General features: G+C 34.7%; 1 protein-coding gene across 1 annotated transcript in view; it reads left to right on the top strand.

Annotated features, from left to right (window-relative positions):
• The window catches only part of LOC128030346 (igLON family member 5-like), a 156,607-nt gene that overhangs the window by 119,478 nt on the left and 13,995 nt on the right, over positions 1 to 23,134 (top strand). The window contains exons 2-7 of the mRNA XM_052617893.1: positions 7,425 to 7,506; positions 11,926 to 12,158; positions 14,136 to 14,255; positions 19,674 to 19,805; positions 21,121 to 21,241; positions 21,338 to 21,489. Of these exons, the coding sequence (XP_052473853.1) occupies positions 7,425 to 7,506; positions 11,926 to 12,158; positions 14,136 to 14,255; positions 19,674 to 19,805; positions 21,121 to 21,241; positions 21,338 to 21,489 (840 nt within the window). The remainder of the gene's footprint in view (positions 1 to 7,424; positions 7,507 to 11,925; positions 12,159 to 14,135; positions 14,256 to 19,673; positions 19,806 to 21,120; positions 21,242 to 21,337; positions 21,490 to 23,134) is intronic.

The raw sequence follows: 23,134 nt of genomic DNA, 5'->3' as shown, positions 1-23,134 counted from the left end.
CTCTGCTGTAAAGTGGGTAATGATGTTAAGGTAACCAACCAGACATGCTGGGTTTTTTTTTTTCATCAAGGAAAGGCTCACATCTCTCTTCTTGCATGTGTAATTCAGAGCGATCCGTCTTGTTCTTGAGTGAACGGTGAGCAGGTGGTTGAAGTCAGTGCACCGCGGTGCTGTGGATGTGACAGGTGGCCAAAGGGCAGGTATAAAGCCACGATCTGAACCGGGCTGAGAGCGGAGGGAGGCGCATACAGGGGCTTCACACGGCCCAGCCGGAGCTAATGCAATCAGACGTGGAAAAAACAGATCTATCTGCCAGTTAATGTTTAATCCGCTCCAGCCTCAGGCTTCAACCATCCCATAATTTTGGACTGCCTTTCTTCATCATCAAGGTGTCAGAAGGAAGAGCCTCTGTAAATATTTAATTGGTTGCGGTATGACACCCACTTCTTTTTTCGTTTTTTTGCTGTGGTCTTTTGCCACATTGACTATTGGTGCACTGTAATATTGCAATTCAGTGAAGGAGAAATAAACAAAACAATGAAACTGTTCAAATTAATAAAATAATAAAAAATTAGATGAATAATGAAGATATCATTAGGTAATGTACATTCATTTGTAAAGTTATTTATTTATGTATTTTAACGTGCATTTACATACTTTATGTCTCATTATATATTAGATGATTCATTAAATAGATATTTCCACTTGGTATTTTAAAAATGAATAAAATAAAAACAAATACAAAATATTCAGAGGAGTTAAATTCATTTATTATTTGTAAAGTTATTTATGTTTTAATATACATTCATATGCTATATTTTCTCTTTTGGATAATTCACAAAATAGATATGTCCATGTGTCTTTAGAATTATTTATAAAAATAAAAAATCTCATAAAAATTACATGAAGAACTTATTTGCTTATTTATTTATTTTAATATAAATTTGCATATATATATATATATATATATATATATATACTGTATATATATATATATATATGGTTGATTCACAAAATAGATATTTCCATGTGGTTTTTAAATGGGTATAAAATAAAAACAAATAAATGACGTACATTGCATTTATTTATTTATTTTAATATAATTTTGAATGATGCCCTAAACATATATATCCTCATGTTTATGTATATATATATACGGTATGTGTCTGTTCCTCACGTTAAGGCCAATAACTGATAAAAGGAAGACATTATACATACAGTATAAACGGTAAATAGACCTTTTTGAAAAGAAAACACAGAAAAATCAAATAAATCATTTGTGTGCTAAAAGTGACATTTAAGCATAACGAAATGATAATGATAAGCATATAAATGAATCATGATGTAACTCTATTTTTTGGTTTATTGTTTCCTCTAGATCCTCATCACTCGTGATGGTTTGGCTTTCAAAGGTTTCCGTGTATATATGATGATCAAGGCCAGTGAGCAATAGATGTGCAGTACAAAGGCGCAGCGGTTCTCCGCCGTCGAACTCCAGCTCGCTTTTGTTAATAACTTTGTGCCAGAAGCAAGTGCAATTACAAACGAGAGCATGTAAAAGTCAAGGGGATACAAATCATGTTTGAATTAATGTCCCACAGGTCTCAGGGAATCAAGCCCTGAAGCCTCCGTGAGGCAAAGCTCCAAACGCAGCAGATGATGCATCTGTTTTAGGCCCAGTGAACAGTTAAAGGATGCTGAGGGGGTCTCTAGACGCTTTGGGAAGATATTTAACTTTGAAGGACAGAGCTAAAGAGATCTTTGAGTTGTTGGACCAAGAGAAGAAATGTAAGTGCTGCTGAATGAACGCCGGAGCGGCTGCATGGTGTTAATGATCTGGAGAAAGAAGCTGCCCTTTCATGCAGTTTCAGCTCCACGCTTGCTGTAGTGTTCACACTTTACTAGTCTTTTAATCTTGTTTTGTATTGTGACTTTCAGTTTCACTTTAGTTCGTCCTAATTGTTCAGATATTCTTTGTTTGTTTGTTTGTATTGCCGTGCTATTCAAATCAAATCACTTTATTGTTATTATGCATTATGCATAAATTGCATTGTTAATAAATTGTTATTTTGCATCTTGTTTTAACCCTCTGGAGTCTAAGGGTATTTTTGGGGCCTGGAAGAAGTTTTGTCATGCCCGGACATTTGTGCTTTTTTCAGTTTCTTATAAATATCTAAATGGGTAAAGTCTAATTTCACTGTAATCAGCACAAACTGGGCAATAATAATATGTGAAATGCATGCATGTACATGATTGTGTTTTTGAGGAAAAAAAATATTATGCATGGTTAGTGAAAAACTAAAAATTTTAAAACACTTGAATAAGGCCATAAAACACATAAAGAACAATGGTTCCCGGTATATTTGAGAACTGGAGCTTGTAGCCTAGAATTTTTCTTTCTAAATTAAGTGAAAATCATCTTTGTTTACTCACTCACAGAAAACAATATATTGATGAAAATTTTCTAACACACTTTTTGTTGGTAAAAGTCATATGCGAGTAGGCATCGACTATCATGAATATCATTGTGATTTACACCTGAGAAGACAAAAGGCCTGCATAATGAGCTGCATAATGAGCTGCATAATGAGCCTCTCATTCAGCTGTGTCACTGAGAGGGAAGAGTTACAAGAAAGAATGTGAGAAGAAAATAAACGTATATAATTTTATGTTTGAAGTTTATTAAGAATATATTTAATTATCCCACAACATAATTTAATATTCACTCAAAGCTGACTTTCAAACAAATTGTTTGGCATCATTACTCCAGTCACACAATCCTTCAGAAATCCTTTTAACAAACTTATTTTCTAAATATTTCAAAAATAGTTTTGCTTCATTCTTCACACTGAAAATGAAAATATTGGACAGTAGTGTCCATTTGTGTTCTCTGGATCAATCATCTATTTTAATTTTTTTATGATGGTTGTCATTTTTTTTTAAGCAGCAGAGATATTATTTGTGAACCTGTCCGGTTATATATATATATTGGCTATGGATATGGAAAAGCATTTAACTGATGCAAATTAAAAAAAGTTGCATTAAAATATAATCTACATATTAAAATATTAAGTTACAAAAATATTATTTTGTATATGTATATATAAATATTTTGTATATAAATTGTCTATCTATGTATCTTTATGTACCTTTATATGTATGATTTTATATATATATATAACTGCATATTTATTTGAGATAAAAAAATTATTATTATTATTTTAAAAGTATCTTATTTATTGTAACATGTAACTACATTTTGTAACATTAATATGTATGTATGTATATAAACTGTCAAATGATTTTTTTTAAATGTAATCTAAAAGTTTATTATCTGTTGCATTTAACTACATTCTTAAACATTTAATAAATTAAAACTTTTATTTGTATATAATTATTTGAAAATATATATAATAAAATTCGTCATAGACCTGTAAAATGAACATGGAAAATACGAAAATGCATCAACTTTGGTCTGTTTCTTTTATATGTCAATCAGTCGAATGCTCTTTGATAGATGGGGACTTTGTACTGAATCTTTCACAGCTGTTTTTACACGCTGTCTTTGGTTGATAGGGATCTAGAATGAGATCTGACAGCTCCGAGATGATGAAACTCTGATGTTGTGGATCCTATAGCACATCCACAATCGCCCTCACATTCATATCACGCTTAAATCTGCCTATCTACAGTGTTGTTTTACATTGCATTGTACATGTCTGGTACGTTTCCACAGGCTTTTTAAAGGAATAGTCACTCACTCTCTTTTCTATTGTGATTTTTGATATTAGGTTACAGGTTAATGTGATTTTTTTTTCTGCCTGTATTATGTTAATCTAAGTTGGATTCCTTGGATTTCTTTTATCCCAGTAAGCAAATCTGGTCCGTCGTCTCATTTCTGCAGGGAACACCCTGGGAAAAGACTGATGTGGTTTGCACAACAGAGGGAAAATAGCATGGAGCACTTCATAATCAAGCATATTTGTGCATGCGGCGTGTTGACCCAGCTAGAGATATAAAACGCCAGGCTGGGGAGCAGAACCTGCCAGGTATTAAAATCTGAGGTGCCAATTGAGCTGTGAAGATAAGAATTGAAAAGGGAATAGGGAATAACCCCCTCTGTTTTATAACTTTCCCCACAATGCATTAGGACTTTACATTGTGCATGCATCATCCGTTTGATGCAAAGAATTCCAGTGTGTGCATTTGTAAAGAGAAGAAATGGAAATGAGTAAAATGAGAAGAAAAAAAACTCAGTGCTTTAAGTTTAATGCTCATTTCATCGAACTGTGCTGTTATTTGTCAAGACGTCTAAGCTTGTTTCATGCATCAAGAACAAAGTGAAACAGTGGACCGAACCTTGGCTCTTCTGAGAGTGAGAGGAAAATGCATCCTACATCCTGAAGTGCTTAGCAAATAAACGTGCTATTAGACCAGAGAATTTCAGAAATGTTCAGAATGCAATACTTGCGTCCAAATAACTGCAACCTGCAGAGTGAATTCTACTGTATGTGTCGCATGCTGTTTGTTTTTTTAATTTAAAAAGTATGCTACTTTTCGGCTAAATAACATCAAGTTGCATGTTTAATTTTAGAGAGTTAATTTCAGAGATCCTGGAAATAGATATGGTTATTTTGCATTTAAATGTCTTCATTTTTGTCTGTCGGAACAAATATGTCAAGAAGATTTAAAAAAGTGCTTCTGTAAAACTCATCATTCATCACACTTGAAACTGAAGGTCATGTTGGGTTTGTCGTGCTGTAAGATACAGCAGAATACAATACTGTTCTCTGATGGAATAAATATGTAGTTTTTCAATTTATAAGAGTTAGAGATATGATCTGTGAATCATTTTGTTTAGTTTAATGTAATGCAAAGTGTGTGTCTTGGGACCGTTCGTGTTTACTGGCTTTTTTACTCAATTGGCAAGCAGATACAGAAAAGCACTTGGCTAATGCTTTTTAAAACTGTTTTATTGTTGCATCTAACCATATATATATATATATATATATATATATATATATATATATATATATATATATATATATATATATATATATATATATATATATATATAATATACAATTTAAAAAAAATTATATAGCTGTCTGTCAATAATAATAAAAAACTTTTTATTTTACATTTATTCATGTAATTAATAATTCCTTAAGTGACACTCATAGGCTGTTAATGCATACTCATTTACTTCTCAGTACTATATATAGTACATATAATATATACAGTATGCTTGATGTTTCTATGTATAGAAATTGCATGTTGTTTATCCCACAATGCAATGGTCTCAACTTAGAAATAGTTCACCCAAAATAATTACATTTCATGAAAATGTACTCGTCCTCAGTCCACCCAAGATGTAGACGAGTTTGTTTAATCATCAGGTTTGGAGATATGTAGCATTGCATCACTTGCTCAGCAATGGATGCTCTGGAATGAATGGGTGCCGTCAGAATGAGAGTCCAAACAGCTGATTAAAACATCACAATAATGTCATCTGGAGACAATAATAACATCTGGAGAAGTGAAAGCTGCATGTTTGTAAGAAACAAATCAATCATGAAAACATTTTAACTTTTATCTGCTGCTTCTGGTCAAAATATGAGTCCAGAATCCATAATAATGCTTCCTCCAGTGAAGAAGTCCATCTCCTGTTGTCTCTCACATCAAAATCCCTTCACAGATCTGTTTAGAACTGTTTTGGCTTGTAAACGGTGTTTGATATCTGCAGATTTCTCTCTTGATTTAATTGAAATGACTTCTTTGTTGAAGAAAGTAAAAATATATATATATATATTTTTAAAAACTTGATAGATGTTTCTTACGAGCATGCAGCTTTCACTTCTCCAGATGTTAACTGATGCACTGGAGTGCTGTGGATTACTTTTTGATTATTGTGATGTTTTTATCAGCTGTTTGGACATTCTGACGGCACCCATTCACTGCAGAGCAGTGCTCATTGCTGAGAAAGTGATGAAATGCTACATTTCTTCAAATCTGCTCCTTTGAAGAAACAAATTAATCTACATCTTGGATGGCCGGAGGGTGAGTACATTTTCAGCAATTTCTTACTTTTGGTGAACAACTCTTTTAAAACTCCATTTCTAATGTGATAAATGACCTTCAAATGTCATTTTTAATGCTAATAGATTGCATGGGTACAGAAAATTGTGTGCATGGCCAATATACCGCATACTGCAGAAATCCTGCTAGCTCATATTTGCACATGCATGCACAGGCCAAACTGAAACACTTGTCTTTAAAAGGAATGCGTACTAATGAAAATAATGAAAGCTGATTAAGCAATTACTCTAATTTAAATCAGTCCTTGCCCTTGTGTGCCGCAAGTCGAGAAAACTTAATTTAGCAATGTCATTACTGGTCACTTCAACGGATAATGTAAAGCAGCTTTATGCAATTTGTGTACGATACCATGACGTGCATGACAATGCAGTCCATACTTCTTTTCATTACTCTGTGCAATTTGTCTCAAATTAAAAAAGCGTTTGGTCATCATCACATGACGCATGTCTCCTTTTGTCTTCTTTCCTCTCACTTGGCAAGCCGTTGGTTGACTGGGCTTCACACACCCCTACCTTCCAGGTGCTTCTTAACTCTTGACTTCACTTGTGTCTCATATATTAAACCTCGAAGGCAGGATGACCCAATATTGGCCAGCAGATATTAAGGACAGCGACAGGGATTATGAGCAGGACTCAAAGACGGTGCCATGCTGGCATTTGGCAGCACTGACGTGGCTAGTGACGGAGCCACGCAGAGAGAGCTCCGATAGCACGCTAATCTCTGTTTGCAGAGGAAATTGGAGCGTATTTTGCACACCCTGAATAGATAAGAACAAGAATGGCGTTTGAAAACTAAAAAGGAATTTGATGTTGTTGGTGCCCCCTGCAAACAGCCCAAGCGAATTCCCGTTTCCTCTGATGTCCCAGTTTGTTGGTATCCCAGTGTGTAGTTTGATCCGTGCATATGAAAGCGCACGTGTACGTGTTTGTACACAAGTGACAGCGCTCATGCACGAGTGTGTGTGTGTGTGTTTGTTCCCATTGCAGTGGTGGTTCCTTCATTTCACGCTCTGCTGCTTCCGTGCGAATCCTCTTCCCCGGGCTCATTATCGGTCTGTTCGACGAGTGCGCGCGGCCAGGCGGCGCGCGGGGCAGAGCCCAATCATTATTCAAGGCCTCTGACGGTCAGCGCTGACGGCTCCGTGCTGTCATTTTGCGGTCTTATTATTCTCTCCTCGCAAATAACTAAACAAACTACAAAAACAAATCCTGCCTGACCAGGATCAATGAGGCACTCAGTACCCGGCGTCGTGCCGCCCGGGGGACTTCTGTTGTTGGAATAACTGCTTTATGCTAACGTCTCTCCTCTCTCGTTTTCTTTGGCAGGGACCAGCGGTGCTCAGGCGGCCGAGTTCGGACACTTGCCCGACAACATTACCGTGCTGGAAGGAGAAAGCGTCGTTTTGAGGTGATTTCACAGTGCACCTGCATCCTTGTGTCATGTGCTTTAAAACACACTCTTTTCTTCCCTTGATCTTCTTCTTAGGGAGCGGCGGTCTGACCAAAAACATATCATTGTGAGATAAAGTTTCAAATAAATTAAAAGTGATATAAGATCACAATCACAGAAGATAAACTCTCTACTGCGATAAATAACCTTGCAATTCTGCATAAAGGCACGTTGTGAGATATAATAAATCACAATTCTGAGGAACAACAGGAAATATAATGACAGTTGTGCGATACAAAGTAATTAAGTCACAATAATGACAAATAAAGTAAGATATTAAGTCATAAAGAGAGATAAAGAGGCAATTGTGAGATATAAAAACACATTGTGAGAAATTAACTTGCAACAATGTTGCAATTAGGAGATATTGTGAGAAAGTCAAATATTAGAAACAAAGTGGTGGTTGTGAGATATAAAGACACATTGTGAGATAATAATCTACATTTATGAGAACTAAAGTGGCATTTATGAAATATAAAGACAAGTTAAATATTCAGTCAAGTCACTTTTATTTCTATAGCGCTTTATACAAGACAGATTGTGTCAAAGCAGCTTTAAAGGTGTTTAACAGGAAAAACATGTATTGATAATGCATTGTTGGTTCAGTGATATCATCGTCCAGGGTGCGTTTCCCAAAACCATATTTGCTAACCTGTTAGCAACTTCGTTGGTTGGCAATTGGAAAATGCATTGCAACCAACAAAGTTGCTAACTTAGTTAGTATTGGTTTTGGGAAACGCACCCCAGCTCAACCCAGTGACCTCTTCAAATAGTATCTGTGCAATCAAGTGAGTAATTCTGCCAGAAAGTGTGTCCCCAACTAAGCAAGCCAAAGGCGACAATTAGTCACAATCAGGAGAAATAAAGACGCATTGTGAGAAAATAAAGCAACAGCTCACCCAAAAATTACAATTTGGTCATTGATTACTCAACCTCATGTCGTTCCAAACCCATAAGACCTTCGTTCATCTTCAGAACACAACTCAAGATATTTTTGATGAAATCCAAGAGCAGGATATTTTCACAATATTCTGTGTTTCTCCATCACCCTCACATTTAAATAATATAAAGCAGTCCTGCTTCTGATAACCGTGCACATGAATATAAACACACGGTCATATCTCCCAGCCTTACTGCTTTCAGCATACTCATTCACTGGAGGGTGGCTGCATTTTTAACATTTTAATTTCACTCTCTCTAGTTTTGTTGCCAGCGATTGAACTCCTGAACCTGCTGTCAGGGGTTGATATTCTCAAAAGCACCATATTATTATTCCACACAACTGCACCAGGAATGGGAATTGATGTGATATCACAGTTTGATACGCTGAAAGTCAAAGCTGACATGAATGTGAGTGATATTTAAGCCTTAAATGTGTCACGATTTCTCCATTTCAAGAGCAGAGCAGTGACATCTAGAGGTGAACGGTGGTTACCAAATGCAACAGGACTGACGGCGTTGATTCAGTAGCTTGTGAAGATGATGAAGTGCAGTTGTCAGTTATTATAATGCAACATTTGCTCTTCGATCTATTTTTATTTTTTGGTTTGGTGTTTTCAGTGTTGCTGCCGCCCAAACTAAACGGTGGCGATACTCGATGCAAATAATTGACCAAGCTCAGAATTGCATTTTTGCATTATTTACAAATGCCAGCAGGCAAAAGATAAGATTGTGAGCAATGACCCGAATGTGTTGTGTCAGAGCAGACTTCACAGAACTGCATCTCCAGACTGGAACGAGTTTTTAATTTCAAACACCGTCAGTCAACTATATCACTGGCAGTTTTTGCAACATTCCCTTGCAACTCAATCAGTCGTTTTATAGAGAAGCTACCGGATTTCTCAAGACGAAAATACTACAATACAAGCCTCACTGTCCAATAAACAATCAGGTGATTTGGTGCAAATAGTGCTCATGATGCTCTCTCAGACTCCCAGTGATGCACAACATCCAGCCGGCATCTAAACGATGTGTTTAGAGCCTCTTGTCCAGGGAAAACTGATCTTCCTTCAATGTATTTTTAAACCCCATTGAAGTCAGCTGTGTATTCACTGACTTCAGTGCTCATATTTATTTGGGAGAGAAGAGATTACTGTATCTATGTACTGTACGTGCTGGCAATAAAATCACCATTTAACTATAAATAATTTTTAGAAATGTAAATACATTTGCTCTATCATTTAAAAGCATAACAAATACATTTTTAAGAAGCATCAGGCAATCAACTTTATTTTTTATGATAGAACTTTGGTAATCAGAAGTAAAACATGTCAACCATCCATTTTTAATGATTTATTGAGACAGTATTCAGTATTTAGTCGCATATTCCAGTGTTTTGCTCTCAATGTAGAGGATTATGAATGATTGATATTGTACACTTTTTTTTTTAATTATTGACATGTGCCTAGTGTGATATTTAACAGTCTGTTGCATGCAATATGAAAAAAAAATGGTTGGTTCAGTTTCATGCATGAGAACGTTAACGAGTGGACTTTTAAATGTAAAGTAAATACCAAAAAATAATTAATATGGATAAATTAATCATTTAAATAAGAATTATGATAGTGCTGTGTGATTTTACATTATTTTTACTAAACTCTTGAAATGTACCTGACATATTTAACCCTTTGTTGCATGCATTTTGAAAACAATAGTTTCAAATTAAGTATGATTTATTTTTCATGATTAAGCTATATATAGGAATTGGGAGGTCTTTTAAAAAATACAGTAAATACAGAAAAATTATTAATATGAACAAATTGCACATACATTTTGAAATATACCTAGAAACTAACCCTCTGTTGCATGCTTAGTGAAAAACAAATGGTTTAAAAATGTTTGAATTAGTTTCCATGCATAAGAAAACTCAATAGCGTAAAGGGATCGTTTGAATAAGCAGTGTGATAGTCTCTGTTTGTTGTATGTTACACTTGTTCACTGAATTATTGAAATGAATGATATTGTGCATGCATTATAAAAAAAAAAAGTGTTAAAAAAAAGCTTGATTCAGTTTTCATGCATAAGAAAAGATACATTTAGGAAAAAACGTGAGTACCTTAAGAAATAAATATGAATAAATGGATGATTTTAACATATGAGTAATTTTTATACATGTATATATATATATATATATATATATATATATATATATAAAAGCATACAATAACTGCAGTATTCTCTATAACAGCTGCATCCATATCTGTTCCACTCCCCCACACAATGTTTCTTTCAGCAGTGCTTTGTGACAAATAATATATATATATGTCTCTAAACGTTTCAAAACAGGGTTTACTCATCAGTAAATGTGAATCACACTTTGGATGAAGAAGAAAAGCTTTTGTGAGGGCAGATCTCCTGAGCAAAAATGCATCCTCCGCGTGGCGTACAGTGCCAGAAAAAGATTTGAACATTCCTGCCAGGACATAGTGACAAGGAAAAGGCTCTTTATTGGTTTATTCAATATTAAAAAACAAAAATATTAACCATTTAATTACCATTTCATGTGATTAGAATACAATAAACCACATAAAACATAATAAAACACATTTGTTACCTTGGGGCTTTTCTGGTCTAGTCAGTGTATGTTTGTGGCACTGTGTGCTTTGAAAGCAATCACCGCCGGTCAGATTAGTCAGCTTAATGAGCTAGTTAATGACCCAAGCCTTCTGAGCGAGATGTAACGATTACCAAAGAAACATTGACACAGAAAGTTTCACGCAGAGTTTCATACTCGCGCTCATTCAAAGACAGCGCAGTAATTGCTGTGGAAATTAATCTGTAGACTCCATATTTTATTTAAAACAAACGAAAACAAGGCTTTGAGGAATAGAAATATGAGGGAGGATGTGTCATTTGTGAACATTAACATACGTCTAGCCCTAGGTCTAAACTCATTTTTGACTGAAGTATTTCCCTTAAAATTTTAGTGACCCTAAAATATGCTTTGTTTTCTTTAAGCAAAATATATATTTAAAAAAAATCTTCTTGTGGTGAAATGTGCCAACATGCAAAAGAGAAGGAGAAAAAAACACTTTGTTTTCTTAATATATTTTCTTTATTATTTTTTTTTTCTGCAAAATATTTGTTTTTAAAATATTTTAGCATTTTAAAAGTATTATTTATTAAATTATGTAATTTTTTTTAAATGTGACCAATGTTTTAAATTGACAGTAATATTTGTAATTGTAAATATATATATATTTATATTTATATATATATATATATATATATATATATATATAACATTCACACCCGTCTGCCCCTCACAACCCTGTTTTTATTCTATTTTTATTTTATTATCAAGTTGAATAAATGCTCTCAAACGAGTCAAATGTATCTGCCTCAGACTTGTTCTTTTCAATCTCTTCTCTTTCTCAGATGCAAGATAGACGAGGAGGTCACTCACAAGGCATGGTTGAACCGCTCCAACATCTTATTTACGGGCACAGATAAGTGGTCCCTGGACTCGCGTGTGTCTCTGGTGAACAACAACAACAGCGACTTCTCCATTAAGATTGAGCGAGTGATGGTGGCAGACGAGGGACCCTACACATGCAGCTTCCAGGCCAGAAACCAGCCCCGTACGGCCCACGTCTACCTCATCGTTCAGGGTATGTCCTTCTGCCTGACCACTATTTCTGGAGAAGCCTGAAGAGTTTAAAAAACAAAAAAAGTTGCCAGTAGCCAATGTTGAAAATATCTCAGTTCTGACTTTAGTTTGACGTCATATCAGTACTATAATACATTATTAATATTGACTTCAAACATGCAACTTTATATCTCACAATATGCATTATGTCTTAAAATTGCATCAGTTACTGTATATGAACTGCATTTTAAATTAATTAGGTGTCAGTATTATTATTGTTTTTATTATTTTTGAAAGAAGTCTCTTCTGCTCCTTTAATCGGATGAAAACACAGTAAACATTTGAAATATTATACCTATTTTCTATTTGAATATCTATTTAAAATGCAATGATATGCTGTGAACAGCTGTATTTTCAACATCATTCCTCCAGTCTTCAGTCTCACATGATCTTCAGAAATCGTTCTCATACGCTGATTTCACATTTTTGTGGGTAACCATGATTTCTGCATTTTTTCAAGATTATTTGATGAACAAAAAGAACAGCATTTATTTGAAATAGAAATATTTTGTAACATTATAAATGTCTTTACTGTCACTTTTGATCAATGTAATGCATCCATATTGATTAAAAATATGAATTTATTAAAAGAAAAAAAACTTTTGAATGATTCACAATCATGAGGGGAAAAAATCTGAATTGTGTTACATCAAAATTACAATAAATAAAATTCAAATTCATAAATATAAAGTTGCGATCGCTGTTTTATTTTTAATTCAAAATAATAATTTCTTATTTTTTTATTTTGAATTTATGGCGAGATGTGACCATGCATCACTTAATTTAGTTTAGACATGCTGCATAAAAATAAAAATAATAATAAAAAAAAACAATTTGTGCATATGTATGACATCAAACAATGTTCTTTTTAAAACAGTGTATGTTCTGGTTGTATACTGCATGTTTTGACCAATGTTGATTATAAAAATGCAATGCAATGTTGCAATTCACAAAAGTGCATACTGTAGACAGTACTTCATACTGCAGAAATAGTAGGAGTAGCATGCAGTTGTGAATCTAGGCTTAGTTCATTTACATTGACATCAGGATGATAATTGTCAACACGTGCCTTGGAACTCATAAGAAACAATTGCACAGTATCAAAAATGAACAATTCCTCTAATGCCAGTACCAGTGAAATAAGAGAGGTTGATCAGATGTGATCAGGATCAGAGGGGTGGTTCTGCTCAGTAATCTCCCAGAAGGCCTGGCGGTGTGGGGCGGGACACGGGGCGTACCGACGGTCCAGGCATCCAGACTGGCGTGATTCACTGGCAGCAGACCGATCCGCTGATGGATTGCTAGCATCCCTCCCTTTACTCCAATCCCGCCGGCTGAAAGTTGCACTGTGTATGGTGCACTTTCCTGTTGCACAAGATTGAAACACCAAAGTGAAGAAGTGCGAAAAGAAGGGGAAGCGTGTTCAAAATGCATCTCAAGTACATTGTTGGCCAACCGGCAGGCCAGAACCATCTCACCAAACACAGGCTTTTATCTGCCGCACCGAGCTTTGCAGACAGATACCATTGTGCCCTCAATTTTAGTCTTAGTGCGATATGAGCAAAATTAATTACACCCCCCAGTCACTTCAGGATCTGCTTTGGTTCCAATCGTATTTCGTCCTTTTAGAAACCTGAAAAATGACTGAATGCTTGAGAATGCCTCGCAGGCCAAATTGGTGGCGATCTTCATTAAAGCTCTGATCATAGGCCATTAAGATTCAAGGGCCGGCTCATTATCCGTCCGGCATTATGCATTGCCCTCTGCTTTGGGAATTTAAGCCAAAACAGCTGATTGGAATCATTTATAACCCCTGAAACAAATAACCCGTCTCCAGCAAATGTGTTTGACTAAACTAAAGCTGATTTCTGACATCAGTTAAGCCGTAATACATTCACTCGTGTTATTATTAAGCAGAATTGAAACGTCTCTTTTGCAGTGCCAGCCCGGATAGTGAACATCTCCCAGGATAAATCTGTGAATGAAGGCGATGACGTGAATCTGTTTTGTCTGGCGGTGGGCAGACCAGAGCCGACCATCACCTGGAAGAACTTCAAGTGTGAGTATTACTGTCATTATGTTCAAGTCATACTGTTAATTAAGGTCAAGTTAAGCATGTTGCATTGTGGGATACTGTTTACACGGCTTAGTGTGTTCTGAACTCTTATTTTGGTGGACATTTGTGTAATTGCCATGAACATGAGACAGGAAAATCCATCATATTGACATGATCACAATTAACCACATTTTATATGTTTACTGTAAAGTCTCATTACTATAATGGCAAACCCATACCATAATGTAAAGAAAATTATATATATATATATATATATATATATATATATATATTTCTTTCTTGTGTATATTTATTTATTTATTATTTAATACTATACTTATATTGTTTTTTTATAGTATATAGTATTTAAACTTGTATATTCATAGATATTGGTTGTAATCCTTAATTTATGTTGATGAAAATCATTATTTTCAAACATTTATTTTACTGCAACAGAATTCATATATATATATATATATATATTAGGGCTGTCAAAAATAGCGAGTTAACGGCGTTAATTAGTTGTTTGTCGTTAATTACATCAAATTTTTTAACGCATTTCACGCATGCGCAGTGTGACAATTTATTCAGGTAAGGAAAGTCTTGTCGATCTCAGTGAAAACAGCAGCGAGCGCCGCGACGAAAACACCGAAGAAGCTTAAGGTTTTACCCCAGTTACTCTCAAATACATTCATGCCAAGCTCGATAAACAGAGACGACTTTGGTAGTTGATACGCTGGAGCTTCTTCCTGTTATAGCGTCCTGTGTTTCACACTGCGCATGCGCAAAACACATACATGCAATGCAGCAAATTACAGCTGTTTGGAAAAGCATATGCATTTTTACTTGGTTTTACTGGCACTTGAAGCCTTCAGAACGTGAGAATATCGATCCTAAAGTATTGTGGCAGTGCAAATGAACACCTCCCAAAAACAAGAGTGTCCAGAGTGCAGAGGGCGTATGTTTGTGTTTCTGAGTTCATTCTTTCGAGTTTCTCTATGCATAATTTCATAGATATGTGGCTATATTTAACCACTGGTTCACCTAAAACTCTTACACTATCTGTAGTTAAATGGCATGGTTTGATATAGTGCTCAGGTAAATTTGATTAAGTAAATGTTAAACTTTTGAAATTCCGAAAAAAAGAACCATATATTGATGAATCAATACATGAAAATTATGTATCTGTGTCCTGTTATTTATCTTTCGGTATTAATTTCAGAAAAAAAAAAATGGTTAGGATTCAGGTGTAAGTGCAAATAGTGATTAATCCTGATTAATCCACTGACAATTCTGATTAATTTGATAAAAAATTTTAATCATTTGACAGCCCTAATATATATATATACTGTTTTTCTTTCATGTATTTATTTATTTAATATTATTTTATTAAAAAATAAAAAAAATTCTTTAAGCAAAATATTACTTCTTATTTTAAACCTTTTGATTTTGTGGTTTTCTTTTTGTTTGGCCACATCACTTAATATGCTTTTATTTTTTTTTATTTTTTTTTATGTTACCATGTTGTCATGAGATTGTCCCACATACATCACTTGATTGTGTTTTAAAAATCTAAAAATATGTAAAAGATGTAAAATTTTAAAAGTATAATTTATTAAATTATGTAATTTTTTAAATTATTTTTTCCCATTGAACACATAGCAAAAAATAACCACGTTGGGATACATACCAATATCATGATATAACATTTATCCTATTCTGCATATAACTGTGATCATAGCTTGTCTGCAGATCTTTCGGTCTGTGCTTTTCCTCACTCAGCACTTCCTCTGCACCTCATAACCCACCGGCACGGCAGAAATAAAGAGAGGGGCGTAAAGCGAGACAGAACGAGCCACATTGTTATTCAGCACTAGTCACTGCAGTGGAGCTGTTTGGTTGCCAGCAGCCGGGTGAGAAATTGGGCGTGTAGATTCAGCCAGGGAAACACAAAACCATCTGGACCTGTACATCACACTGTAGGGAAGCAGACAGGAAGCGATGACATCACAATCACACAACTGACGCACACTTGACAGGTGCCACGCCCACTGTGTGACCAGCTTACGGCTCACATGCATGTCCATGTGGATTGAAAGTGGCAATAATCAGACGTTCGACAGGTCAATTTCATTCATTAGACTGAACACCCACACACATTATGTCCAGTGCATGTTAACTAGCAGAACCAAGCTGCGACATGCACATTGAGATGGATAATATATAGTCTTGTGTCCCATAAAGACACATAGACGCTCTTGTTAGAGTCACAGACATGGACAGAAAGACAATGTCGGTCAAGGTGACAGCAGAAGATCATTTGACTTGAGAGGCTTTTTCTGAGCCTCATAACCGATTTATTGGCATCTCACAGAATGTAGATATAATCCTAACAGGATGACGGTTGATTCCAGTGAACGCTGAGTACCTTTGTGCAGCATAAACCCTCTCTAATGTGATTTCTGAAATATAGCTGCATTATGAGACTCAGATTGAATTGAGAATGCCTTTTAACCCTATAAAAGCTGCTGTAGATATGATACACAAATTTCTAAGGCCTTTGAATGACCCATAATGATCCATATAAATATCGTAATCTGCACAAAATTGAATCATATTTTTGCCCAGTTTTTATCTATATTCCCCGTGTATAATAGCCGTAAAGCCTGTGTGTGTGTGTGGGTTTGTGTGTGTGCGTGCGCACGCGTGTGTGTGTGTGTGTGTGTCTAAAGGTCTAAATGTTCAATAAACAAGATTTTTCTGAATAATATTTCATATGTCAGGCTTTACAGGGTTAAAATCCAGTTAAAATATTATAATTTAAATTGAGATAGTAAACAAAATGTAGAATTTTAATGTAACAAACAGATTTAAAATTAAATTAAATTACAAGGAATTCTTATAACTGTCATTTCTAATTACTAAAACAAAGCCAATGCGAGATATATATATATAGATAGATAGATAGATAGATAGATAGATAGATAGATAGATAGATAGATAGATAGATAGATAGATAGATAGATAATTGACCCCATGACTCTGTTTTTTTTTTATCTAGATCTACAGTAAGTAGACATTCAAAAGGCCCTTTTTACCGCCGCGGCGTTTGTAAAGTGCATTTGCAGCTTTTGACCACTGAGTGGCACTTTAACCAGAAGTTATCAAGCAAGCGCATCAAAGCACATTTTCGCACCTAGACGTCAGTTTTGCCTTGATGATGTGTTAGATTTGACTGCTTCAGTCACGGAAAATGAAAGCAAAACTGGTAGTAGTAGGCATCACTGTTTGATTTGATTTATCCTGCCAGTCTAAGTGTTTCTAAAGCTGATTTTGTCATTTCACTGATATTTTCCAGCTGCAGCGGAGCACCAATGCGTCTGGCCACATGGGAATGCGCTTGTCAACTGTGAGAAATAAATACAAATAGCGTTGTCTACTTAGTAAGCATCCCAGCTGGAAGCGTGCGAGATGTTCCAGTCTCTTTACCTGTAAACCCTCTCTGTCAGGATCAGATGATGTCCGGGTGCTCAGACGGCCTGACGAAGATGTCACGAGGGAGCAATATTTATTACACTAATGGATTGAGTGAATAACACTGCTGTAAACCCTAGTGTGCACTCTGTCGGTGGCGTCATCAGCTGCAAATAATCCTCTCCAGTTCACTAGCTTCGCTAATCCTCCGGAATAATCTTCAATTAGAAAAGGTGCCGTATTCGTGGAATAAAGTCCTGGCAGTTGTGAGTTTACAGGTGTGTGGTTGCCTTTGTGTTTTCCATCTCTTCACTGGCTGAAGCCAGGCAGAAACTACTAAGAAGTGGATTATTCTGGCTGACACTGAGATTTTTGTGTGCCTTTTCTAACCGTGGAAGATGAAAATGGTTTCACAAGAAATCAAGTGTGAATCTGTAGAAGCTCATTTCCACCACAGGATAGAAAAATAGAAACGATAATTGACACTTTAACTCACAATTCAGAATTTTTTTCTCACAATTTTGTCACAGAGAAGTCAGAATTGATGGATGTTCTCAGAAGTTCTGAGAAGAAAAGTCATAATTGCAAATTAAAGTGTTCTGATGTAAACTCGTAATTCTGATTATTGCTATTTATATCACAAAATTAAACTTTTTATTATGTTTATACCCTACAATTCTTACGTTTATCACAATGCCGTTTTTATATCTCACAATAATTCACATTTCTTTGTCCACGATTGTTTATATCTCTCAATTATTTTTCATGCAAAAACTCTCAAAGTATTTTTTCATGCAAATGTGAGTTTATTAAGTTATACCTTTATTGTTCATTTATAAGTTTGTTTATTGAGTTATGAAGTCCAATTCTGAAGAAAAGAGTCGGCTTAAAATTTTCTCTCACAATTGCATAAAGTCAAAATTGTGAGATACAAATTCAAAATGTGCAATCTTGCAATTCTAACTTTGTCACAACTGCAAGTTTCTATAATTCATAATTGCACGATGTAAACTAGCAAGTGCAAGAAAATAAGTCAGAGTTGTGAGATAAAAAGCATTCTCGGTTCCCTTTTTTATTTTTTATTCTGTGGCAGAAATAAGCTTCCAGATGTATCTGTTCTCGCTGTCATTGTTGTACTAATAACAGCCACTTTCATCACACTGAGGCAAATCCAACCTTGTCCTTGTTACTAAAGATTTGTGTTGTTGTCAGTTTCGTCTCGCTAAAGGGAAAGAAGTGCCTTAGAGGTGCGAGACAGTCTTTTTGTAGTTCACAATGGCCAGTAAATAAAGCTCAGTGACGCATTACCCAACACAAACATTGTGATGTTTATCTGAGAGCGACACAGACTCATGTTTCTTATCAAAGCCTTTCAGTTTATTCCGGGGACCGTTTGTCACTCGCCTTCACTCTTGTTAAATATATAAATTGTAGTCTGTTGAAATTAATTTTTATCAAGGTGAAGTATGTGGTTTCTGCTCAACTGGAAAAAGAAAAATATATAACAGATTGGAGTTCTGTTCATTGCCAGCAGTGGTTCAGAAATGACACACTTTTACTCGAACGCAGTTGAAATAAACTTTTAGGCTTTGGGTGAAGTGTAAAAGTGGTTACAGGTAGTGTAGTGGTTAAAGATCAGTCAATTCCCATGCCACCATTGCGCTTTAGGGCAAGACGTTCAACAGTAGGGTACTCTCGCAGGAACGTCCCTCGTGGTCCACCGACCGGAAGTCAGTTCGGATAAAACGCGTCTGCTACATGATGAATAAGGAGAGGCGGTCCCGTGGTTCCTGCTGCTGTATCCTTAGCTCTTTTTTTTGTTTAATTTGACATTGTGGAACAATACTGCTGCTTCTGGAACACCTACCAACCCAATTACGCTCACGTATGACATCGTGCACCACATCGCCGGTATTCAATCACCCAATCAATCTTTTGTCTTCACAGACGGTCTCATGAATGAAGGCGAATTTCTGGAAATCACAGGAATCAAGCGGCATCAGGCGGAGGAATTTGAATGCATCACAAACAACGGCGTAGCGCCACCAGACACGCGCCGCGTCAAGGTCATAGTCAACTGTAAGTCGAGCCGCTTTGCTCCTGTCAGCAACTCACAGTGACATCCGAATGGTGTCTGACCGGTGGGAGTGTTTCTGAACTCTCTGTGATTGAGTAATTGAAATACAAATTGGATTGTAATCAACTGTCTATAGAATTAAACTCTTTATCTATTCCTCATCTCCTCTCGCCTCAACAGTGTTTAAAGATCTTGAGTAATTGCAATTCATTATTGTATTTAAGCATTATGTTCTTGAGTGTATTCTGTTCTTACTGTAGAAACTACCAAATGTTTGTTGTCAATAAGATGTTTTTTTTTAACAAGGACATATTGAGTTGATCAAAAGTGACAGTAAAGATATTTATTATGTTTCAAAAGATTTATATTTCAAATTAATTATGTTCTATTCAACAAAAAGGCCCAAATTGTTTCACGTTTCCACAAAAATATAAAGCATATTAGAATAATTTCTGAAAGATCATGTGACACTGAAGACTGGAGTGATCATGGAAATCAATTACATTTTAAAATATATTCAAATAGAATACATTTATTTTAAATTGTAATAATATTTCAAAATATTACTGTTTTTACAGTGTTTTTGATCAAATAAATACAGCCTTTGTGGACTCACTTACCCCAAACTTTTGAATATTAATATATGTTCAAAATCTATATATCATGACACAAATATTTAGTCGTATTCTTATTAATCTGAATTTTTGTCTTGTTTCCCAGTGAAATATCTAAACATCTTTCAGAAATTAAATTCACTTGAGGACCAAAATTATGTACGATAATAAAAGAATATTCTAAATCAATTTAATTTTTTTACCTTTTTTACCTATATATATTTTTATATATATATATATATATATATATATATATATATATATATATATATATATATATATATAATTTTATTCTATTAATTGTATCTATAACTAAAGTATTTTTAGTGTCAAACAACTACACAATCTACTGATTCTACTGAAAAGTATAATAATATTCATTATAATAATAATGCATGGCCTCTTTGGATTCCTATACTTTACAAAGTTTGTGTATGGCAGTTTAATGAAAAAAATATCCTCTGCATTTTGGGTTTTATCAGCCAATATTAAAAAACATTTCAAATTTTATTTTTAATACAATACAATTATTGTAAGTACAATTTAAAAGCATACTTGAAAATAAAACTTTTGCATGTTTCTATACATATATATATAGATAGATAGATCCTCCGGATCTTCACATTTTTTAATGAATTATTACTTAAATTGAATAACATGTGCTACTACTTTAACTTCAGTACACTGTCTGTTTGTTCTTTAGATCCACCAGTGATCACAGATGTAAAGAACATGCCCGCCCAGCTGGGAAGAACTGCAATCTTACGCTGTGAAGCTATGGCGGTGCCCACAGCATCCTTTGAATGGTACCGGGATGACCGAAGGTAAGCGAGCGAAACAGATGCTTTGAACCATACCGGGTTTACGTGACAACTCACCTACCCTAACGTGTGTCATCTGTCGTATTACTTCTTTCTCAGGCCGGTAGAGAGTGATAACACACTGAAGATTAAAAACGAAAAAACACGTTCCCTGCTGCTCTTCACCAACGTCACAGAAAAACACTTTGGCAACTACACCTGTTTCGCCTCCAATCGCCTCGGGGCTTCCAATGCCAGCATGTTACTCTTCAGTGAGTACCTTATTCCTCTCCAACTCTGCAGCGCTCGCTTTTGTGCTCTTGAAACATTCGTAAATCTACAAAGCCATAAAGTCAAGGATAAATAAACACCCTGCAGGAAGTGACTTTCCACTGTACAAAATAAGTGAAGTGTGCATTTCTCGCTCCTCGAGGCTAGTTTTTACGTAGAGTTTCACCGTAGACGGATAATAGCGATGTGTCCGTTGATGGTACTTGAAAGCAAATGGTCTAGATCTGTACGCTCAGCAAAGTGCATCGTTTTCAAGCTTTTTAATAATGCATAACTTGAGCAAACTCAAACTTGCAGCGTAAATCTTTTGAAAGAGTTTTGACATGCAAAGACAATATGCATGACTGCTGGGAAAATTCACATGCATAAGCTCAGAAGTTTCTGTATTTATTCTAATTGTGAATACGTGACACAATTTCATACTTCTTTTTCTCTTTTTTACTTGTTGATAAAACCAGGACACTTGTTTAACACCAACGCGTCAGAAACAAAGACCAAAGATGTGCATTAATCTTCTATTTGAACATGTTACTGTTCCAGCTAAGAAAATTATGATCCAAGAATATTTTGTTACTGTTCCCATGAAGTACTGAAAAGATCTCTGAACATTTAAAATGTGCAATTACAATTACTTTTTTTAAAGAAAGTGAAAAATTTAAAAAAATGTATGTGAATGTTTGAGTAAACATTAAGCAAAATTCAAAATAGTTTTGATGACTCCCAGTGGCTGTGTGTGGTATGACGCCCTAAATAAAATCTCACAGGAACCTAATTTTTTTAAATATCAACTTCAAATTTATAACATAACTTATTTAGACACAAGGCTTTAATTTTATACCAATTTTAGAGTAAAAACTGTCATGTAAAATATTTATAATAAATAAAATAAAATAAAATGAATATAGTGCATAATATTTACAGTACATTTAAACTTCTATAACTTTTTGATACTTCAGTTTTTTTTTAAAGATTCCACTTTTGCCAAAATCTGCCAATTTTCTTCTTTAAAAAGAGATTAACCTTATGTTTATATTCCAAAATGTTCATAAAGTACAGCAATTTTAGTTTAGATAGTGTATTTTAATGCCTATTTAAGAAATGGGGGGTGACAGTTAAGGGGGGGGGGGGTGTTCAGTTGTATTATTTTGCAACATTATGGTAACATTAGTTTTGAATGTTCTCTAAATGTTCTGAAGCACAAAGTAAGTAACTTTAAAAAAAATTAATTTTAAAATTTAAAAACTTGCTAATGTTCCCATTAAGTTATGAAAAGGTTAGTTTCGAATATTCTCTGAAATGTTTTAAAAACATAATTTTTTGGTTCTGAAACAAGTCTAATGTTCTCATTAGGTTATGAAAATGTTATTTTTAAACATTTCGGAGAACATAAAAAAATAAAGCTTGTTCTTGGTTATGCAAGCATTTGAGAAAACATTAAAGCAACATTCCATTTAAAAAATTTGAAAGTATTACGGGAGCATTACTATTTAATGTTCTCTAAACATTCTGAAACATTTAGTAAGTAATAACAAAAAACAAACATTTACATTTTAATTCTAAACAAACAAATTAATTCTAAGAAGACAACTAATGTTACCATTAATTTGCAAAAATGTTTTTTAAACA

The sequence above is a fragment of the Carassius gibelio genome, chromosome A16 (assembly GCF_023724105.1).
Source record: "Carassius gibelio isolate Cgi1373 ecotype wild population from Czech Republic chromosome A16, carGib1.2-hapl.c, whole genome shotgun sequence".
In the NCBI taxonomy this organism is placed as follows: Eukaryota; Metazoa; Chordata; class Actinopteri; order Cypriniformes; family Cyprinidae; genus Carassius; species Carassius gibelio.
Note: the sequence above shows the minus strand (reverse complement) of the source record. Positions and strands in the feature narration are given on the sequence as shown.